Source organism: Chiloscyllium punctatum, chromosome 10 (assembly GCF_047496795.1).
Source record: "Chiloscyllium punctatum isolate Juve2018m chromosome 10, sChiPun1.3, whole genome shotgun sequence".
Classification (NCBI taxonomy): domain Eukaryota; kingdom Metazoa; phylum Chordata; class Chondrichthyes; order Orectolobiformes; family Hemiscylliidae; genus Chiloscyllium; species Chiloscyllium punctatum.
The window spans coordinates 47,678,281-47,698,990 of NC_092748.1; the positions used below are offsets into that span (position 1 = coordinate 47,678,281).

A 20,710-nucleotide genomic window follows, 5' to 3' on the forward strand; every position below is an offset into this window, starting at 1 on the left:
AAACTATATGTGGGAACATCGCCTGTTTAGGCTGTCAAAACTGTTCTGCTACTGAGATTGACTGATTTTTGTTCTCATGCTTTGTCCCTTTTTAAATACAATTGGCTAATAAAAATATAAGATCTAAAATTAACAGTTGACCTTACAACAGTTACCTTTTGTGGGGAAGAGTTCCAAACTTGTGCTAACATTTCTTGGAAGAATACAATCTCAACTTCAGTATGTCTTCACAACTGGAATTCCTTGTCGTTGGAACGATTCTCTCCAATTGTTTCCACATCACAAGTATGATGCCCAGAACTAGATGCAATACTCTAGCTGTGGCTGAACTAGTATCTTACATAATTAACAACACTCTATGCCCCTATTAATACAATCCAGGATAGTGTATGTATTATAATGCTTTCAATCTGTCTTGCCACGCCACTGACTAATGCACGTACACACCCAGGTCCCTTGACTCCTGCACCACTTCAGAATTATGTCCTTTAGTTTACAGTCCTTCCAAGTTCACCTCCCAAGAATGAATCACTTCACCTGCATTCAACTTCATCCATTTGTCCACCCATTCCACCAGCTTGTTTACATCCTTTCAATGTTCTACACTATTGGCAATGCTTCCAAGTTGTACATTACTACCAAAGTTTTTAAATCACTTTGTTTACTCTTGGGATGTTGGTGTCACTAGCCAGTCGAGCATTTATTCTCCACTCCAAATTGCCCTTAAGAAGTGGTGATGAGCTGATGTCCTGAACTCCCTTTAGGTGTAGGGATACCCACACTGCTGTTAGTATGGGAGTTTTTGGGTTTCAACCCTAGCAATAGTGAATGAATGATATAATTCCAGGACAAAGTGGGTCTTGGGAGAACTTGCGGGTGCAGGTGTTCCCAGGCATTTGCTGTCTTTATTCTTACAGTTAATAGTGGTCATGGGTTTGGGCAGTGTTTGGAGCCCTGGTGAGGTAATGCAGTTTGTGGATAATAAATACTGCTGATATATCGGTGCTGAAGAGAGCAGGTATTGGTGGTGGTGAATCGGATACCAGTCAAATGGATTACTTTTAGCAGAATAATATCACATTTCTCAGATATTATTGGAGTTCCATTCGATCAGGCAAGTGGGAGCATTCCATTATGCTCCTGACTTGTAAATTGTAGATAGTGAACAGGTACTGGGAAGACAAGTGAGTTACTCACTGGGGAATTCTTTGTGTTTACATTAGGGTAATTTGGTAACATGAATGTCATTAAATGTCAAGGACGTTGATTAGATTCTTTGTTGCAGACAATCATTGCCTCTGGCATTTGTATGGCATGTATTTCTTAGACATTACATGACAGCTCAAGCCTAGCAGTTGTTGAGATTTTGTTGCATGTGGACACTGCTTCAGTATCTGAAGAGATATGAATAATGCAGATCATTGTGTACTCGTGAGCTTAACACCCTGACCTCTGACTTTATGATGGAGAGAAGGTGATTTATGAGGTAGCTGAAGCTGGTCAGGCCTTCGACATTACCTGAGGAATTCCTACAGAGATGTCCTAGGGTTGAACTAATTAATATGCTTGATGCCATGCTCTGTAAATGTGACAGTGATGACAAGGGCAGTCACCTGTTCCGAATCTGGAGTTTAGCTCTTTTGTTCATGTTTGGAACATGACTATAATGAGATCGCTGACTTAACCCACACCGAGAGCGATGAACATTTACTTTGCGAGTCCCACTTGATAACATTGTCAAAGCATCTTTCCATGAGTATGCTGATGAATGAAGGTAAACTGATGAAGGTCAGTATTTGTTTGGATTTGTACTTTTGTTTTATGTAGAGGATGTATTGAGCAATTTTCCACATTGCTGGATAGATGCAAGTGTAGTAGATGTGCTGGACCAAGCTTGGCTGACGGTGCAGCTAGTCCTGGAGTACACATTTTCAGGGCTATTGCCAGAATGTTGTCATTGCCCTTATCATTGCACTACCCAGTATCTCTAGCCGTTTCTTGATTTCTTGGAGTGAATTGAATTGGTTAAATCTGGGCATCTGTGATGCTGGGACTCTGGAGGAGGTCATGGTCCACTTGGCATCATGGCTAAAGATACATGCAAATCTTTCAACCTTGCCTTTTGCACTAATGTTCTGTTCTCCTCCAGGCATTGAGGATTTGTGGAGTATCCTCCTCCATTGAGTTTAATAGTTCTCATCATACACAACTAAATATGACAGGACTGCAGCACTTAAATTTGATTCATTGGTTTTGGGATTGCTTAGCCCCATTGATGCTTCTGTTATATGATATGCAAAAACTTTTGTGTTATAGCTTTTTTTTGGTGCATCCTAGCATGTCCTCTTGCACTTTGCGCCTTGCTCCGATGTAAAGGAGACATTGGACCATGAGGCGACAAATTGATAGCCAACAGTACCACATGATTGCCGGGTTTTGAATTGCTAGATCTATTCAAATGCATTCCATATCGTGTAGTGATAGTGCTTCACACTACAATGGAGTTTATCCTCCATGTGAAGACAGGACTTCATCTCCACAAGAATTGTGCAGAAGTCACCTCCAGATTCTGTCAAAGATAGACATATTTCTGTCAGGTAGATTGGTGTGAATGAAGTCACGTAGGCTTTTCTCTCTTGGTGGTTTCCATATTAACATGGATTCCAGACAAAATGCAAACTCATGGCGTCAGGCCAAACATGTGGAGGCTGTGCCTTGGTAGTAAGGTCACTGGACAAGTAATCTAGACCTGTCCCAGACTCATTATAGCAGCCATGTCCTTTAGCACTCAGCCAGTCCATTTTTTTAGTGGGGCTACAGAGCCACTCTTGGTGATGGATGTTGAAATCCCTCACCTCACGTACTTTCTGCACCCTAGCAATCCGTAGTGCTTCCTTCAGGTGGTGTTCAACGTGAAGAAACATTGATTCAATAGAATATCTTCTGGGTGGAGGACAAGCCAGTGTTTATCCAGATGTTTCATGCCCATATTTGATCTGACATTGAGATTTCATAGGATCTCAAATCAATGTTGAGAACACCCAGAGTAACTTGTTCTGGGTTGTGTATCACTGTGTTGCCACCTCTGGTGAGTCTGTCCTGCTGATCTGACAGGACATATGGAGGGATGTTGACAGTTATATCTGGGTCATTGTATGTTTCCATGATTATTAATATGTCCGGTTATTGCTTCAATAGCTTCTGAGGCATTGCTCCAAAAGAGACCCCAGATATTGGTAAGGACTTATCTTTTCTGATGTCGAGCTTGATGCCAGGGAATCAATCCACTCATTCACTTTTTTTGAGGGTCAACCACATTGCTCTAGATCTGAATGGAGTCATATGTAAATCTGTCCAGGCAAGGATGGCAGAGTTCCTTTCCTAAAGGAAATCAGTGATATACACTTGTACTGCAACTGATCGTGACTGCATGGTCATGGTTAACCATACTTTTAATTCCAGATCTTATTGAATTCCAATTTCCATAAGATCATAAGTATAAGAGCAGAATTACACTTTTCATTTGGCACATCACGTCTGCTCCTCAATTTAATCATCGCTAATATGTTGCTCAATCCCATTGCCCTGCCTTCTCACAGTAACCCTTGGTCCTCTTACTAATCAAGAATCTATCTATCTCTGTCTTAAATACACTCAATGACTTAGCCTTCACAGTCCTCTACAACAATAATTTCACAGATTAACCACTTTCTGGATAAGGAAATTCCTCCTCATCTCCGATCCTTAGGGTTGTCCCTCTGAGGCTATGCCTTTGTGTCCTCTTGGAAACCACATTCACTCTATCCAGGCCTCTCAGTATTCTATAAGTTGCATTCAGATTCCTCGTCATCCTTCGAAACTGCATTGAGGACAGACCCAGAGTCCTCCACGGCACCTCATTTGACAAGCCCTTCACCCCAAGATAACTCTTGAAAACCTTCTCTTGACCTCTTCCAAGGCCAGCGCATTTGTCTCCGATATAGAGCCCAAAATTGCTTTAAGTATTCAAATGCAGTCTGACTGGAGCCGTATACAGCCTCAGCAGTACATCTCTGTTGTATGGTGGACCTCTTGTAATGAATGAGAATATTGCATTTGCCTTCCTAACTGCCAACTGAATCAGCATATTAACCTTGAGAGAATTCTGAACTAGGACTGCAAAGTCCCTTTGTGCTTCAGATTTCCAAAGCCTTTCCCTATTTAGAAAATAGTCTGTGCCTCCATTCTTCAGACTAAAGTGCAAAACCTCCCACTTTACCACACTGATTTCCATCTGCCAGTCTATTGGCCTGTCCAAGTTCCCCTCCTGTCTCCCCCATTCTCTCAACACTACCTGTCCGTCCATCTGTCTGCAAACTGAGCAACAATGCCTTCAGTTCCTTCGTCAAGATCATTAATATATAACCAAACAGTTGTGGTCCCAATATTGACCCCTGCAGAATTCCACGAGCCACCGTCTGCCATCCTGTAAAAGACCCCTTTATCCCCACTCTCTGCCTTCTGCCAATCAACCAGTCCTCTCTCCATTGCCAGTATCTTGCCCCAACAGCTTGGTCTCTGAGCAACCTTCTGTGCAGCACCTTATCTAAAGGTCTTCTGGAAATCATGTCTGCTGGGTCTCCTTCGCTTAACTTGTTACCTCCTTTAAAAAATATATTAAAACATTTGTCAGGCGTGACCTCCCATGACAAAGTGTGATGATTCAGCCGCATTTTAACATTCACTTCCATGTACTCCACAATCTTGCACTTAATAATGGGCTCTAAAGTCTTACCAACGACAGAGTTCAGGCTAACTTGCCTACAATTTCTTTACTTCTGCTTCCTTTGCTTAAACAGGGGTGTTACATGAGCCATTTGTCCTCGGCATCCTCCGTGACTCGAGTGATTCCTGAAAGATCATCACCAATCCCCCTGCAATCTCCTCAATACTCTCCTTCAAAACTCTGGGGTGGAGTCCATCTGACCTGGGTAATTGATCCACCTTCACTTGACCCAACATCATCTCCTTAGTGATGGCCACTATACTCACCCCTGCCCCCTGACTCTCTTGAAATTCTGTTATGCTCCTGGTGTTTTCCTCTGTGAAAACTGATGGAAAGTGCCTAAAAGTTACTCCGGCATTTCTTTGCTTCCCATTACTACTACTTGATTTCTAGTGGTCTAATGGCTACTCTTGCCTCTCTCTTTTTTGATATCTCTTCTTATAAAATAAGATTGCTAGAGGTTTTTTTATTATGAGCTTGCTTTTTCTAATATTTCACCTTCTCCCCCTTCATTTCCTTTCTTTTATCATCTAGTTTTTAATGGCTTCCCATTAATCTTCACCACATTATGTAATTTTTCTTAAGTTTTTAAGCTGCTACAAGCCTGATTCTTCCAGTACACCTGAGTTTGAAGTCTCCCATGATTATTGTAATAGCACTTTTCTTATGTGTTTTTTCTATTTCCTGATTTTATTTCTTCAAATCCTGACTACTACTAAGGGCCTGTACATGGTTCCTGTCAGAGTGCGGTTTTTCCTTTGCGGTTCTTCAACTCTGTCCACACAGATTCTAACCTTCTGACTCTAAATGATTTCACCATCAACCATTGTGGAATTTAAGCCCCCAAAATATTAGCACAGGGTTCTGAATTACTTGTCTAGTGACATTACCACCAAAGCACTGCCTGCGCATTTTTGATCTGATGTCAAGGAATTTCATTTTGTTCAAAATCAATGTTGAGGACTCTAAGGGTAACTCCTTCCTGACTGTATGCCACTCTGTCACCACCCCTGATGATTGTTATCAGGAAAACCATGGTCCCAACATGGACCCCTGGAAAACTACAAACCTTTCTTCAGCTGTAAAATGTTCATTAACTACCCACTCTGTTTCCTACCACTCAGCCAATTTTGAAGCCATTTTGTAAGCATCCATTTTATTCCTTGAGTTAAACTTGTTTTTTGTAAGTCTGGTGTATCACACTGTATCAAATATTTTTTGGAAATCCATATACATCATATCAATCTTCTGATGCCTCCTCAGGTAAACTCTCAACTTAGTCATGTTTGAGTTTTGCCTGAAGAAATCAAAGCTGATTTTCCATTGTCACAAGAACAAATACATGTATATTATTAATTTTGCTCTGAATTAGTGTTTTTCTAGTAGTTTGCTCACCACAGAGTTATGAGGGGGCTAGGAATGGTTTTGAGAGAGAGAGAGAGAGAGAGAGAGAGAGATTGATAAGTTAGGTAAGTGGGCAAGAAGTTGACAAATGGAGTATAATTTGTGGGAAAATGTGAAGTTGTTCACTTTGGGAGAACCAAAATTATTTAAATGGCTAAAAACTGCAAAAACCTGCAACTTAGGGTGACTTGTGCATGAACACAGCTGGCAAACAAGAGCAGAAGGTAATCAGGAAGGTTAATGGAATGTTGGCCCTCATTTCAAGGGGCCTGGTGCAGTAGAGTAGTCTTAATGCAACTGTAAAAGCTGCTGATGAGACTACAGCTGGAGTACTTTGAGGGGACTTTTGCTCCCCTTATTTAAGGCAAGATATCATTCCATTAATGGTGTGGATGGATTGTCTTATTAGGTGAAACAGGTTGGGACTTGACTCAACGGATTCTAGAAAAATTAGAGGTGAGCTCATACAGAATTGTTAAGGGTTTTGACAGGGTGTGGGAACAGAGGGCATAGTTTCAGAACTAAAGGGTGTCAATCTGAGACGGAGATGAGAAATTTCTTCTCTTGGAATTCAATGTCTTTGGAACTCCTTACCACCAAGAGCTGTGGGGGCAGAGTCCTTGAGTATATTTAAGGCTGAGACAGATTCTTGATCAATCGGAGAATGGGAAGAAGGCAGGAAAGTGGACATGAGGAATGTCAAATCAGCCATGAGTGGGCTCAAGGGATCAAACGTCTTTTTTAAATTCCTTCACGAGATGAGGGTGTCACTGGCTTGGCCAGCTTTTATTGCCTATCACTAACAGCAGTCAAATTTACTGTGGATCTGGAATTACATATAGGCCAGATCAGCTGAGGATGGCAGTTTCCTTCCTTAAACGATGTGAGAACATAGAAGAATACAGCGCAGTACAGGCCCTTTGGCCGTCGATGTTGCGCCGATCCAAGCCCACCTAACCTACACTAGCCCACTATCCTCCATATGCCTATCTAATGCCCGCTTAAATGCCCATAAAGAGGGCGAGTCCACCACTGCTACTGGAAGGCATTCCATGAACTCACGACTCACTGAGTAAAGAATCTACCCCTAACATCTGTCCTATACCCACCACCCCTTAATTTAAAGCTGTGCCCCCTCGTAATAGCTGACTCCATACGTGGAAAAAGGTTCTCATGGTCAACCCTATCTAAACCCCTAATCATCTTGTACACCTCTATCAAGTCACCCCTAAACCTTCTTTTCTCCAATGAAAACAGCCCCAAGTGCCTCAGCCTTTCCTCATACGATCTTCCTACCATACCAGGCGACATCCTGGTAAACCTCCTCTGCACCCGTTCCAGTGCCTCCACATCCTTCCTATACTATGGCGACCAAAACTGCACACAATACTCCAGATGCGGCCGCACCAGAGTCTTATACAATTGCAACATGACCTCAGGACTCCGGAACTCAATTCCTCTACCAATAAAAGCCAGTAAGCCATATGCCGCCTTCACCGCACTATTTACCTGGGTGGCACCTTTCAAAGATCTGTGTACATAGACACCAAGATCCCTCTGCTCATCCACACTACCAAGTATCCGACCATTAGCCCAGTACCCCATCTTTTTGTTCCTCATACCAAAGTGAATCACCTCACACTTAGCTGCATTGAACTCCATTTGCCATCTTTCTGCCCAGCTCTGCAGCTTATCTATATCCTGCTGTAGCCTGTCACATCCTTCCTCACTGTCAAAGACTCCACCGACTTTTGTATCATCCGCAAACTTGCTCACCCAACCTTCTAACCTCTCCTCCAGGTCATTTATAAAAATGACAAACAGCAATGGTCCCAAAACAGATCCTTGCGGAACACCGCTAGTAACTGCACTCCAAGATGAACCTTTACCATCAACTACTACCCTCTGTCTTCTTCCAGCCAGCCAATTCCTAATCCAAACCTCCAACTCGCCCTCAATGCCATACCTCCGTATTTTTTGCAGTAGCCTACCATGGGGAACCTTATCAAACGCCTTACTAAAATCCATATACACCACATCTACCGCTTTACCCTCGTCCACCCCCTTAGACACTTAGACACCTTCTCAAAGAATTCAATAAGGTTTGTGAGGCACGACCTGCCCTTCACAAAACCATGCTGACTATCCTTGATCATATCATTCCTCTCCAAATGTTCATAAATCCTATCCCTTACGATTCTCTCTAAGACTTTGCCCACAACAGAAGTGAGACTCACCGGCCTATAGTTACTCGGATTATCCCTCTCCCTTCTTGAACAAGGGAACCACATTTGCTATCCTCCAGTCTTCTGGCACTATTCCTGTAGACAACGAGGACATAAAAATCAAGGCCAATGGCTCTGCAATCTCCTCCCTTGCTTCCCATAGAATCCTAGGATAAATGTCATCAGGCCCAGGGGGCTTATCTATTTTCACCCTTTCCAGAATTTCCAACACCTCTTCCCTACATACCTCAAAGCCATCCATTCTACTTAATTGTGACTCAGTATTCACATTGGCAACAATGTCCTGTTCCTGAGTGAATACTGACGAAAAGTATTCATTCAGTATCTCCCCAATCTCTTCAGCCTCCACACGCAACTTCCCACTTCTATCCTTGACTGGACCTATTCCTACCCTAGTCATTCTTTTATTCCTGACATACCTATAGAAAGCCTTTGGGTTTTCCCTAATCTTACCAACTAAGGACCTTTCATGTCCCCTCCTTGCTGCTCTTGGCTCTCTCTTCAGATCCTTCCTGGCGACCTTATAACTCTTAATCGCCCCAATTGAACCTTCACGCCTCATCTTTACATAGGCCGCCCTCTTCCATTTAACAAGAGATTCCAATTCCTTATTAAACCACGGCACCCTCACACGACCCTTTCCTCCCTGCATGACAGGTACATACTTATCAAGGACACTCAATTGTTGCTCCTTGAACAAGCTCCACATATCAATTATGCCCTTGCCTTGAAGCCTACTTTTCCAAGCCACGCATCCAAGTCATGCCTCACCATATCATAATTTCCCTGCCCCCAGCTATAACTCTTGCCCTGCTGTGCTCACTTATCCCTCTCCATCACTAGAGTAAAGGTCACCGAATTGTGGTCACTGTCCCCAAAGTGCTCACCTACCTCCAATTCTAACATGTGGCCTGGTTCATTACCCAGAACCAAATCCAGTATGGCCTCACCTCTTGTTGGCCTGTCTACATATTGTTAGGAAACCCTCCTGCACACATTGGACAAACACCGACCCATCTAACGAACTTGAGCTATAGCTTTCCCAATCAATATCAGGAAAGTTAAAGTCCCCCATAATAACCACCCTATTACTTTCACTCTTCTCCTGAATCATCCTCGCAATCCTTTCTTCTATGTTTCTAGGACTATTAGGAGGCCTGTAGAAAACTCCTAATAGGGTGACCTCACCTTTCCTATTCCTAACCTCAGCCCAAACTACCTCAGATGGCGTGTCTTCATTCATCGTCCTTTCCACCGCTGTAATACTATCTTGGACAAGCAATGCCACACCTCCCCCTCTTTTACCCCCACCTCTGACCCTACTAAAACATTTAAACCCTGGATCCTGCAACAGCCAATCCTGTCCCTGTTCTACCCATGTCTCCGTAATAGCCACAACATCGAAATCCCAGGTACCAACCCACGCTGCAAGTTCACCTACCTTATTTTGTATACTTCTTGCGTTGAAGTATACACATTTCAAGCCACTTTCCTGTTTACAGGCACCCTCCTTTGAGATTGATGCCATGTTCCTAACCTCCCTACACTCCAGATCCTGCACCCTAAAGCTACAGTCTAGGTTCCCATGCCCCTGCAGAGTTAGTTTAAACCTCCGCCGCTGCTCCCCCCACCTCGGAGAGCACTAGCAAACCTCCCGCCAAGGATACTGGTGCCCCTCGGGTTCAGGTGTAGACCATCCTGTTTGTTGAGGTCCCACCTTCCCCAGCAAGAACCCCAGTTATCCAAATACCGGAATCTCTCCCTCCTGCACCATCTCTGTAGCCACGCATTTAACTGTTCTCTCTCCCTATTCCTCGACTCTCTATCACGTGGCACGGGTAACAAACCAGAGACAACAACTCTGTTTGTTCTAACTCTGAGCTTCCAACCTAGCTCCCTGAAAGCCTGCCTAACATCCTCAGCCCCCCTCCTAGCTATGTCATTGGTGCCAATGTGGACCACGACTTCAGGCTGCTTCGCCTCCCCCTTAAGGACCCGGAAAACACGATCAGAGACATCACATACCCTTGCACCTGGGAGGCAACATACCAAACGTGAGTCTCTCTCACCCCCACAAAACCGCCTATCTGTGCCCCGAACTATCGAGTCCCCAATTAATATTGCTCTGCTCTTCTCCACCCTTCCCTTCTGAGCAACGGGGACAGGCTCCGTGCCAGAGGCCTGAGCCCCATTACTTACCCCTGGTAAGTCGTCCCCCCCACAAGTATCCAAAACGGTATACTTGTTCTTGAGGGGAACGGCCGCAGGGGGTCCCTGCACTGGCTGCTTTCTCCCAGTCCCCCTCACTGTCACCCATCTGTCTGCAATCTTTGGAGTTACTACTTCCCTAAAGCTCTGATCTATGACCCCCCTGCCTCCCGAATGATCCTAAGTTCATCCAACTCCAGCTCCAGTTCCCAAACACGGTCTTGGAGGAGCTGGAGATGGGTGCACTTCCTGCAAGTGTAATCAGCAGGACGTCCATGGCATTCCTCACCTCAAACATGTTGCAAGAGGAACATTGCACTGCCTTCACTGCCACTTCTGTCGTGCCTTGGGTTCTTCTCCTGCGCGCTTTTATAGGGAAAAAAACCTACCCAGGTAAGCTTACGCTATACCTGCTTCCGGGTCTCGGCTGCCCCTCTGGTCTTCGTCACTTCCCCCTGCTGCTCCAGCTCTTTCTGTGAAGAGAAAAAAAAACACTGCTGCCCACTAAGTAATTTTAAAACAAACTGTCTTCCCTTAGCTGCTGCTCGCACTCAACCAGATAAGTTTTTCTAACTATCAACAATGGACTGATGGTCACCACTTAGACTTTTTTGTTGTCAGGTTCAAATTCCACCATGTGCTGTGGCAGGATTCAAACCTGGATCCTCAGGACATGACCTAGATCTCTAGATTAACAGTCCAGTGACAATACCATTAGGCCATCACTTTCTTACACTCACTCCGGTTCATATTTCCTATGGGCTTACCAAAGTTAAATTGATTAGCTTGTCATTGCTGAGCTTATCCTTGTTAGTTTTTCAAACAATGATGTCAAGTTTGCAGTTCTACAGGGAAATAATTATTGTTCCATTTTTAGTAACTTTTTAAAAGTGTGTTTCACATGTTGGTAAAGCAGATAGAGTTGGTTTGTGTTGCACTATAAAGTAGTTACTTGTCTCAGCATTCCAACACCACCTGGATAGCCTCTCACCTTTTACCATCCATTAACTTGAGATGAGACAAGACTTTATCCACAGTGTTAGTTGCAACAGTTGATGTTCCATACATCAGCACTGTATTTGTTGACTGACATTGGAACTTAGTTGAAAATATAGAGGTCATGTTAACCTTCAGTTTTAAAATTCACCTTGTTTTGAAGTCTGTCAGTTGCCTTACCTTTTCTTTTTCTGTGTAATCTTCTCCAAACCTTCAACCCTCTACGATTCTGCACTCATCAATTCTGACCTCTATAGAACTTAAATTGATCCATTGCTACTAGTTGTACTTTCACCTGCCTAGCTCTTGAATTTCCTCATGAACATTCATCCTTCAAGACACTGCTTAAAGTCTCAGCCAAAAACTGGATCAAAAACAAATCCGTCCACCTGACCCATTGCATAGATTGGCGTCAACCTTCACTTTATAAATTTCCTATAAAGTATTTGGGGATGTTTTATAAATATAAACTTTTGTTGTGAAAAAAATGTTGATGCAAAAGTGATATTAACACATATTTTAACCTTTTTGTTAGTTGGTTTTATCCTTTGCCATGGAAACCTGAATTCAGATGCTGCAGCTCTGAGCCTGTGGAAGATTGCCCTGCAGAGCAGTTCCTGTCTTGCCCTCTTCAGGGATGAAGTGTTCCATGTTCACAAAGTCGCAGAAGACTTGTTCATGAACATAAAAGGGTACTGTTGTTTTGAGTTTCTTAGTTGTACAAAATCCCATTGAGTATTGATGTGTAATTTGTAATATACGAAGTGTTGCAAATACATTATTAATAATTATGGAAGCAAGTTTAGATTATGCCGTTTTGATACATGACAATAGTGAATAGTATTCATGTGTACATATTATGTTTGGAGATTTATAGTATTTGAAAGATGAGCTTGAGTTGTTTACTTGACGGGTATGTTTTGAAACAAACTAATTGTACAGTTGCTGTGATTCACAATGGTGACAGCAAATCAAAAAATTAAACCTGTATTCTCCATAAATTCTAGTTTATAACTGATAAAAGGTTGGGAATTTAAAATTGAGGCAGAAGTGTGTTTTAAGTTCTTTGCAGTTAATACATTATTTTTAAGGTCAAAGTCATTTGGAATAATTTCCTAAATAATTTCCATTAAGGCATGTGATCTGGTAACTGCCCAGTGGGATATTTGTCCTGTTACTGAATTAAGTGTTTATACTGTTCACAGCAGTTAGAAACGGATCAGAGGCTGCTAGTATACTGTGAATGTAAGAATCAACATTTCAGTTCAGGGAAACAGTCACCCAAGCAGGATTATTATTTTGTGGAGGCTCCAAATGGTGAGAGTTGAACAGAAATTCTCAAATTGCCAGAACTGAAAAGACATTTAGGCTATCAGGAATTCCATGCTGGCAGACTTAGACAGAAGTCCTAAAATTCTCACTGTCCAAAAAAGAGAACTAAAAAGAGTCTGTTAAGTAAAAGTTAAAACATTGATGTCGGAGTGATAGTTCTGAGATATGTGAGGGATTTTGTTGGAAAAAAGTTGAAACTTTGTTTTCCTGTTTAAAATCTTTATAAACTGTTTGATTAATAGCGTTGTTTGTTTTCTTCTATGCATTAACCTTATGTTCTTTTGTTGAAGAACATGTGCAGCCCCGTGTGTATATGTTTAGCAACTAGCCACTATGCGGAACCAAATTCAAAAATAAACCTTTATCTATCAAACTAAGTTTCATCCTGGAATTTGATATGTCCATGATTATCATCAGCTAAGATCATAATATAAGTATTTCCCAGTGCTTGCTCACGCAATCAGAATACTCATTACTATATTTGCTTTTCACATTTTTGTTTCAGAGGACAACTGTTAGTGATTTTTTTTCTGAATAAGTATCAACTGTTGTGTAATCATGTTTACATCCAAATTGTTAGGGTGGGCTATAGAAGTCAAATTTATTGAAGTTAAGAAATCTAATTGAATTAGATAGTTTAAAATCTTAGTACTTTAAATGCAGCAGTATTTAAAACCACTCTTAAGATTTTCTATTTCTTGAAGTTTCTTCAATAATTTGTACGGAAAATCTGATGAGGTTAACACGTTGTATTCCCCAAATGGCCTTGGGGATAATTATGTTTGGAAACGTGATGCTGATATAATTGTAAATAGCTGTAACTAAGTGGACTTGACTGCTATCCGACCAAATAAGATAAACTTGGATATAAGATGAAGTTCCATCATTTTTTAAACTCTGCTCCTGTTTACTGTTTGCATTTCCAAAACAAGCACAATGAAATAGAGTTATGAAGTTGAAACAAAAATGGGATGGTTTTCAAGTTTTCTTTATTAAACAAAAGAAATCCTGATTCTTTTTCTAGTACCATTCTAAATACTGACTTTCTAGCTCAAACAAATTGATTAAACATTTTAAAAAGTTTTTTTTGTCTTTGCCAGCAAGCAGACTGTTAAATTGTTCAGTTCTCCTCTAAATGTACTTTTATCGTGGAAATTACATTGGGTTCTTGTTTGGATTTCAGTGTTCTAAATTTAAATCAGTCAGCAATGGTAATCTCAGCATGAATTTGTACTTCATTTTCACAGCTACAACAAACGTATAGCTGATATACGTGAATGCCGAGAGACAGCATTATCACATGCGTAAGTACATAATTTCAAAAATATCTAAAACATTTCAATAGCAAAAAGTCTCAAGTATTTGGCAAACATAGCAATCAAGGTGAAATTAAAATACATTTCATAATATTTATCATCAATTGGACACAAATCTTTACATTTACTCTGAATGTTTGTGAAGTCATATATAGTTAATGTCATCTCCTCATTCCACTATAAACATCTTTGACCCAGGATGACTAAGTGAGCTATGTGACACCCAAAATGTGGAGTTTTGTAGCACATATACAGTACTAGTTATTCAGTTGACCACTCGTTGGCTGATTATTCTTTTCGTATAAGCCACCTTATAAACTTAATATTTATTTCGCTTCCAGTAACCTTTCATGATCCTTTCATGCAGCTGTTGAATTCCCTTTTGAAATCCTTAGAGACTGTGTTTTTGTAATAGTTTTGGAGTAGTAGAAATTCCAATTCCAATTCCAAGTAACCTCTGCTTAAGAGAAAATACTCTTTATTACTTTCAGTTTATAATGTGTTGTTATTGTGTGGACGGTGGAAATAGTTTATTGCCCTTCACTCTGTGGCCCTTCACATGGCATCTATCATGTTGAAAATTTTAAGTATCTTGCTCACAGCCCTTCTGCTAGGATTTTCTTCATCTGACTTAATGCTGCTTTTGTTGCAGTTTTGTCCCAAAACTTTTAGCAGATGGACTGGGTAGCTGCAAATGTGTTGTATAATTCATTCTAAAGACTTGTAGGATCAATAGGTTATTCAGTAATTATCTGAAGTTTGTTATGAAATAAAATAGTCCAGTTCTGTTGACAGTTATTTTTTGTTGGTTATATCTAAGGATAAAAGCAATTCTGGTAACTGTTAAACTTCAAAATTAATTTCAAAATACTTGGTTCATAGTATTACTTTGCAAGTAATAAGTGCTTCTTTATCAATTTAGATGATCACAACTCCGTTTGATGACAATTACTCACTTACTTAATCTGAATACTATTTTTTGTAACAGCACTCCTGAACTAAAATTGACTGGGAGTGGATTACAATTAGTTGTACTTTAGCTTGCTGTTGAGTCATTTTTAGAAGTAATATTGACATGTACAAAAACAATGCAAAACCTATGGCGCTTACATAAGGAGGACACTGCTTCAGATTGCTGTCTAAATGAGCCAGTATGTTTTTCTACAACATAGAACTGTTGTTATTACACAGTGATTTTGTGTGAACCCTTACAGAAATGTTGTGTTAGTAAGTTGACCAGTAAATAAAGTGCATATTGTTTGCCTCTTGAACTCCTTGGAATTCAACAAATTTGGCAAATAATAAATATACCTCCAGATAAGTTCCAGTTTCAAACTCTGAATGAAAGTAAATCCTGAGGCTTGAAATGAGTAATGTGTTGATCAGTTCTATTCATTTTATTGTTCTTATTTTCCTGTGGAGAGTTCTGTTCTGATGTATTCTGACTGTTTAACATAATACAGAAAAGCTTTTGAAAATTTCATTTTAGTTCATTGAATAACTAGTACCATAACTCACTTGTGTAAAAGTCACCCACGTAAGATTTGGCCTAAGAAAAACAGAACTTTTCATCTTACTGATAGACGAAGAATTTTAGGGATTGAATTGTGTTGTAATTATGAGTTACTTGCCAGGTGTTACTACGGTTCATTTAATTTAACTGCACATGCAGGAACTTCTTCATTCCACTAATTCTAGTAGCAATCACCCAGTGAAAAGGACTAATGTGTACCACCTGATCCATCGTGGTGCCTTGAAGAAGGAAAAGCATATATATAGTTCAAATTAAACTGGAGAGAAAAAATGAAGGAAATATTAACAATCATTGGCAAACAGTCAGCTTATCTGCAGGCTGTCAGGAACAAAGGGTACATTACAGAATTCAAAACCAGTATCTTGTGATGCACAGTGGTTGTGAAAAGACAAATTTGGTATTCTATCACAAAACAAAAATTTAATGAGGTTTGCCATTTCAGCTCCAAGATTCCACTGTTGTGTCAACTGATACTGAGAAAAGATTGTTGATTTAATTAGACTAGTTTAATAAGACGTATGATACACCAATAAACTTTGACATGTCATTTAATCCAAGTGTTAACAAGATTGGTTAAAAGCAACCTCATTGTAAAGATCACTGACCAGGAATAACTGGAACAACTTGGATATTGGAAGATGAAAAAACATTCATAAATATGGAAATATGTGAGCATCCTCAGTAGCAGCATTGTGCCAGTGGGTTATAGATGCATGAAGTCAACTTGATCCCAGTGGGATGAATATTCTGACGACTGGAAATCTGACTTCAATGATCATTTAGCGCTGCTTTACTGACTATTTTTTGGAACTCTGCATTTCTGACCAGGACTTCTGATTTTGGACTCCCCAGAAATAGTGTATCCAGTCAGGAAAGACTAGTACAATGTGGGATCAGCACTGGAAACCACATTGTACCAACTTTCCACAGTAATAACTACTGTTTTTCAAAGTTTAAACATCTACAACCTCTTTGAGAAGTGTATATAACTGAACAAGGTAAGTGGACAAGGGGGTCAGATGGCAGCTAAATGAGTACAAGTTTGGGGAGAAGTTAGGTGGGAGAGGTGAAGGATGCTCAGGTGTAAGGAATGGTGGATGCAAGTTGCATGTCAAAGCTTGGGTGTCTGAACGTGATTAGAGTATGATTGGGGGATTGATTTGTGAAGATACTGTTGCTTTAAGAGGTGTATTTTGTCTTTTTTTTCATAAAGAGAGGTTGAGCCAGAGGTATTCCAAGCCAATAAAGTGAGACCATGGGAAGTTTTTTGAAAAGTTGGAACAGTAGAAGCAGCGTGAATGGGTGGGGTCAGGCTCCCATGGAACCAAGGTTTTAGTTTGTCTTTTAGCAACTATTGAGGTTTGGAAGCTGCTGTACTTACCTCCATGATACAGCAAAATGCTTGAGTTCTCCCTCCCTCAGCATTTTCTCTTGATGTTTTCATTTTGAACTGGAAACACATCACATATAAGACAACCTGTTGTACTGAATTTGCCTCTGCCAATGGTGTGTTGAGGTATTATTATCTTTGAACAGCTAATCAAAGGTAGTTAACATATACAGGTCGTTCTGCTAGAATGCCCGTTTCCTCAGCACAAATTTGCTGTAATGTGATTGACGAATTGGGGATGTTATTTGTAAAGCGTGAACTTTTAAAACATCTGGCTGTATTGCAATTACATCAACAACACTTTGAGCGCTATTTCTAAAGTGCAATTTTTCTATAATATAGGGTTGCACAAGGACACAACCGTCATGTTATAGAAGACTTGACCCTATATTGTGCTAAGTATTTTGATAAAGTTAGAGCAGGATTCTGGCAAGTATTACATGTACTGGAGACATGCTCCAGCTCTCGCCAACAAAGCTGGCTGGAAGGGTGAGCTGTGAGGAGGACAGAAGTCATTTGATTTAGGCTGGGTGAGCGGGCAAATGCATGGCAGATACATAAAATGTGGATAAATATGAAGTTTTCCACTTTGGCAAAATTGGCAAGGCAGATTATTATTGAAAGGAGGGGGCGGTGCGGTGGTGGTAGAGGAATATTTAACAAGACCTGGATGACCTCATTCCCCAGTTGCTGAAGGTAAGTGTGCAAGTGCAGCAGGCGGTAATGAGGGCAAACTTTATGTTGGCTTTCATAGTGAGATGATTTGAGTCCAGGATCGTGGATGTCTTGCTGAAATTATTGGTGAGGCTACACCTGGAATATTGTGTGCAGTGTTGGTCTCCTTATCTGAGGAAGGGTGCTCTTGCTATAGAGAGAGCGCAGTGAAGGTTAAACAGATTGATTCCTGGAATAGCAGGACGGACACGTGAGGAGACACTGCGTCGGTTACGATTATATTCACTGAAGTTCAAAAGAATGAGGGGTATCTCATGGAAACCAATAAAGTTCCAACAGGACTAAACAGGATAGTTATAGGAAAGATGTTCCCAATGGCAGGGAGTCAACAACCAGGGGTCATATCTTAAAGGTAAGGGGTAAAGCTTTTAAGACAGATGAGGAGAAATGTCTTCACCTAGAGAGTGGTGACCCTGTGGAATTCAACGTTGTTGAGGTCAAATGATTGTATTTTCAAGAAGGAAGTAGATATAGCTCTTGTGGCTAAAGTGATCAAGGGAATTGGGGTTGGGCAGGATTAGTATATTGAGATTGATAACCTGCCACGATCATAACAAAAGGTGGAGGAAGTTCGAGGGGTTGCCAGGCCTACTCCTGCTCCTGTCTTCTATGTTTCTACGTTTTAGTGCAGCTAGAGCATTGGTATTGATCCAACAATATGGAAAATTGTCCAAATGTGTTCGAGCTATAAAAAGTGAGAGAAACCCAATCCTGCAAATTCAGTCATCAGAACACACTCAATCATAGGCAAAGTAATGCAAGGTGTTGCCAGCACTACTAAATCAAGTGACACTTATTTAGTTGTAAGGTCACTGACACTCAGTTTATGTTCTACCAAGCCCACTCAATAGCTGATCTTACTATGGCTTTGGAACAAATGTAGACAAAGGAGCTGATCTCGAGGGGAAGTGAGCATGACTGCCCTTGACATAAAGACTGCATTTGACTGTACCCTATCGAGGAGTACTAGCAAAACTGTCATTTGTGGGAGTCAATTGAAATCGATATTGAAAATGATTGCAGTTTTTAGAAGTCTGTCATCTTAGTAATGTGACATCTCTGCAGAGTTCCTCAGGCTAGTGTCAATGGTGCAACCATCTTCAGCTCCTCCATTGATCACCTTCCTTCCATCATGAGGTCTGGAGTGGGGATGTTTGGTGATGGTTGTGCAATATTCAACATCATTTACACCACCTCAGATCCTGAACCAGGCCATGTCCACATTGAGCAAAACCTGGGCAACATTCAGGCTACAGCTGAAAAATGGCAAGTAACACTTGTGCCACATAAGTACCAAGCAATGAGCAACTCCAACAAAAGATGATCTAATGTGTTCAATTACATTATCATCACTCTACTGTCAATATGCTGGGTTGTGCCATTAGGCAGAGATTGAACCAAACCAGCTATTTAAATACTGTGGCTACAAGGCTAAGTCAGAGGGTAAGAATTCTGAGAGTAACTCACCACCTGACCCCTAAACGTCTTATGTGCAAATCAGGAGTTTGATAGAATTCTCTCCATTTGCCTGGCTGAGTGCACCTCCAACAACAGTCTCAAAGCTCAGCATCATCAAGGTCAAAGCATTCTGTTTGATTGGCATCCATCCACTCCCATCAACATTCACTCCCTTCACTACTGACACACAGCCGTAGCCATATATACCATCATGTACAAGCTGCGCTGCTGTAACTTGCCACAACTCCTTTGTTAGCATCTTCCAAACATATGATCTCTTATCACCTAAAATGATGAAGGCAGCAGGTACATGGGAACATCACCACCAGCAAATATCCCTTCAAGTTATTCCTGGCATCCTGACCTGGAACTCTGTTTCTGGTCTTTCACTGTTGCTGGGTCAAAATCCCAGAGCTTCCTAATAGCACTGAGTTTACCTCAAGATTGCAGTGATTCAAAAAGACAGCTCAAGGGTCACCTCCACCTTTTTCGAGAGCTGCAGGCATAGGCAGTAAGTACTTAACTAGCAAATGAAATTGGAATCCTGTGAAACAACCAAGGAATGCATAGTTTATAGTGCTATCAAATAAGTAATGTTAGCAAATTATGAATTCTGTAGTGTCCATTTTTACTGTAATCCAGTGGCACCTTTTCTGAGCACAAATATTGCACTTACGTCAATCTTTCATAAAAATTACCCTGTAAAAGTAAATTCCATAACATCTGTCTTAAAATAATTGATTGCACAATGAGTATGTGTAGTGTTTAGTAGGAGTATTTATTGTATCTTGTCATGATCCACATGGGAAAGTGTGTTGACAGTTGAGTCATCACAAAAAGAAAAACTTAATCAAATTACTCAGTTCCCAGTTTCCTTGCCTGACATACTCAGGTTACTAGCATACACTACTAGGCTTCTATACTTAACAGGAAGTTACTGTTTATTAGAAATTATTCTGAATCACAGGCGAACAAAATATAACATCAGCAACGTTTAACACAGTTAAAAATCACACAACACCAGGTCATAGTCAAACAAGTTTATTTGGAAACACTAGCTTTCGGAGCGCTCCGAAAGCTACTGCTTCCCAGTCAACCTGTTGGACTATAAGCTGGTGTATGGTCTTTATACGCCCGAGTCCAACACGGCACCTCGAAATCATAATTTTTCACACTTTTTTGCTGAAACTCTACTCCTCCTTAAACCATTGTTTGCCTGCAGTCTGACACAGACAAAAGTGAAAGGTGGAGAAGAAAGTGTCAAGGGAACACAATTGCATAACATCTGTCCATAGAATTCAATAGGTTTCTTTTTACTATTTCCAA

The 20,710-nt window shown here is 40.9% G+C and overlaps 1 protein-coding gene across 4 annotated transcripts in view; it reads left to right on the forward strand.

Moving 5' to 3' along the window:
- nckap1 (NCK-associated protein 1) overlaps positions 1-20,710 on the forward strand; it is a 209,606-nt gene that overhangs the window by 73,030 nt on the left and 115,866 nt on the right. For all 4 annotated transcript variants that reach the window (XM_072579056.1, XM_072579057.1, XM_072579058.1 and 1 more), the window contains 2 exons: positions 12,155-12,311; positions 14,199-14,255. In XM_072579056.1, coding sequence (XP_072435157.1) covers positions 12,155-12,311; positions 14,199-14,255 — 214 coding nt within the window. The remainder of the gene's footprint in view (positions 1-12,154; positions 12,312-14,198; positions 14,256-20,710) is intronic.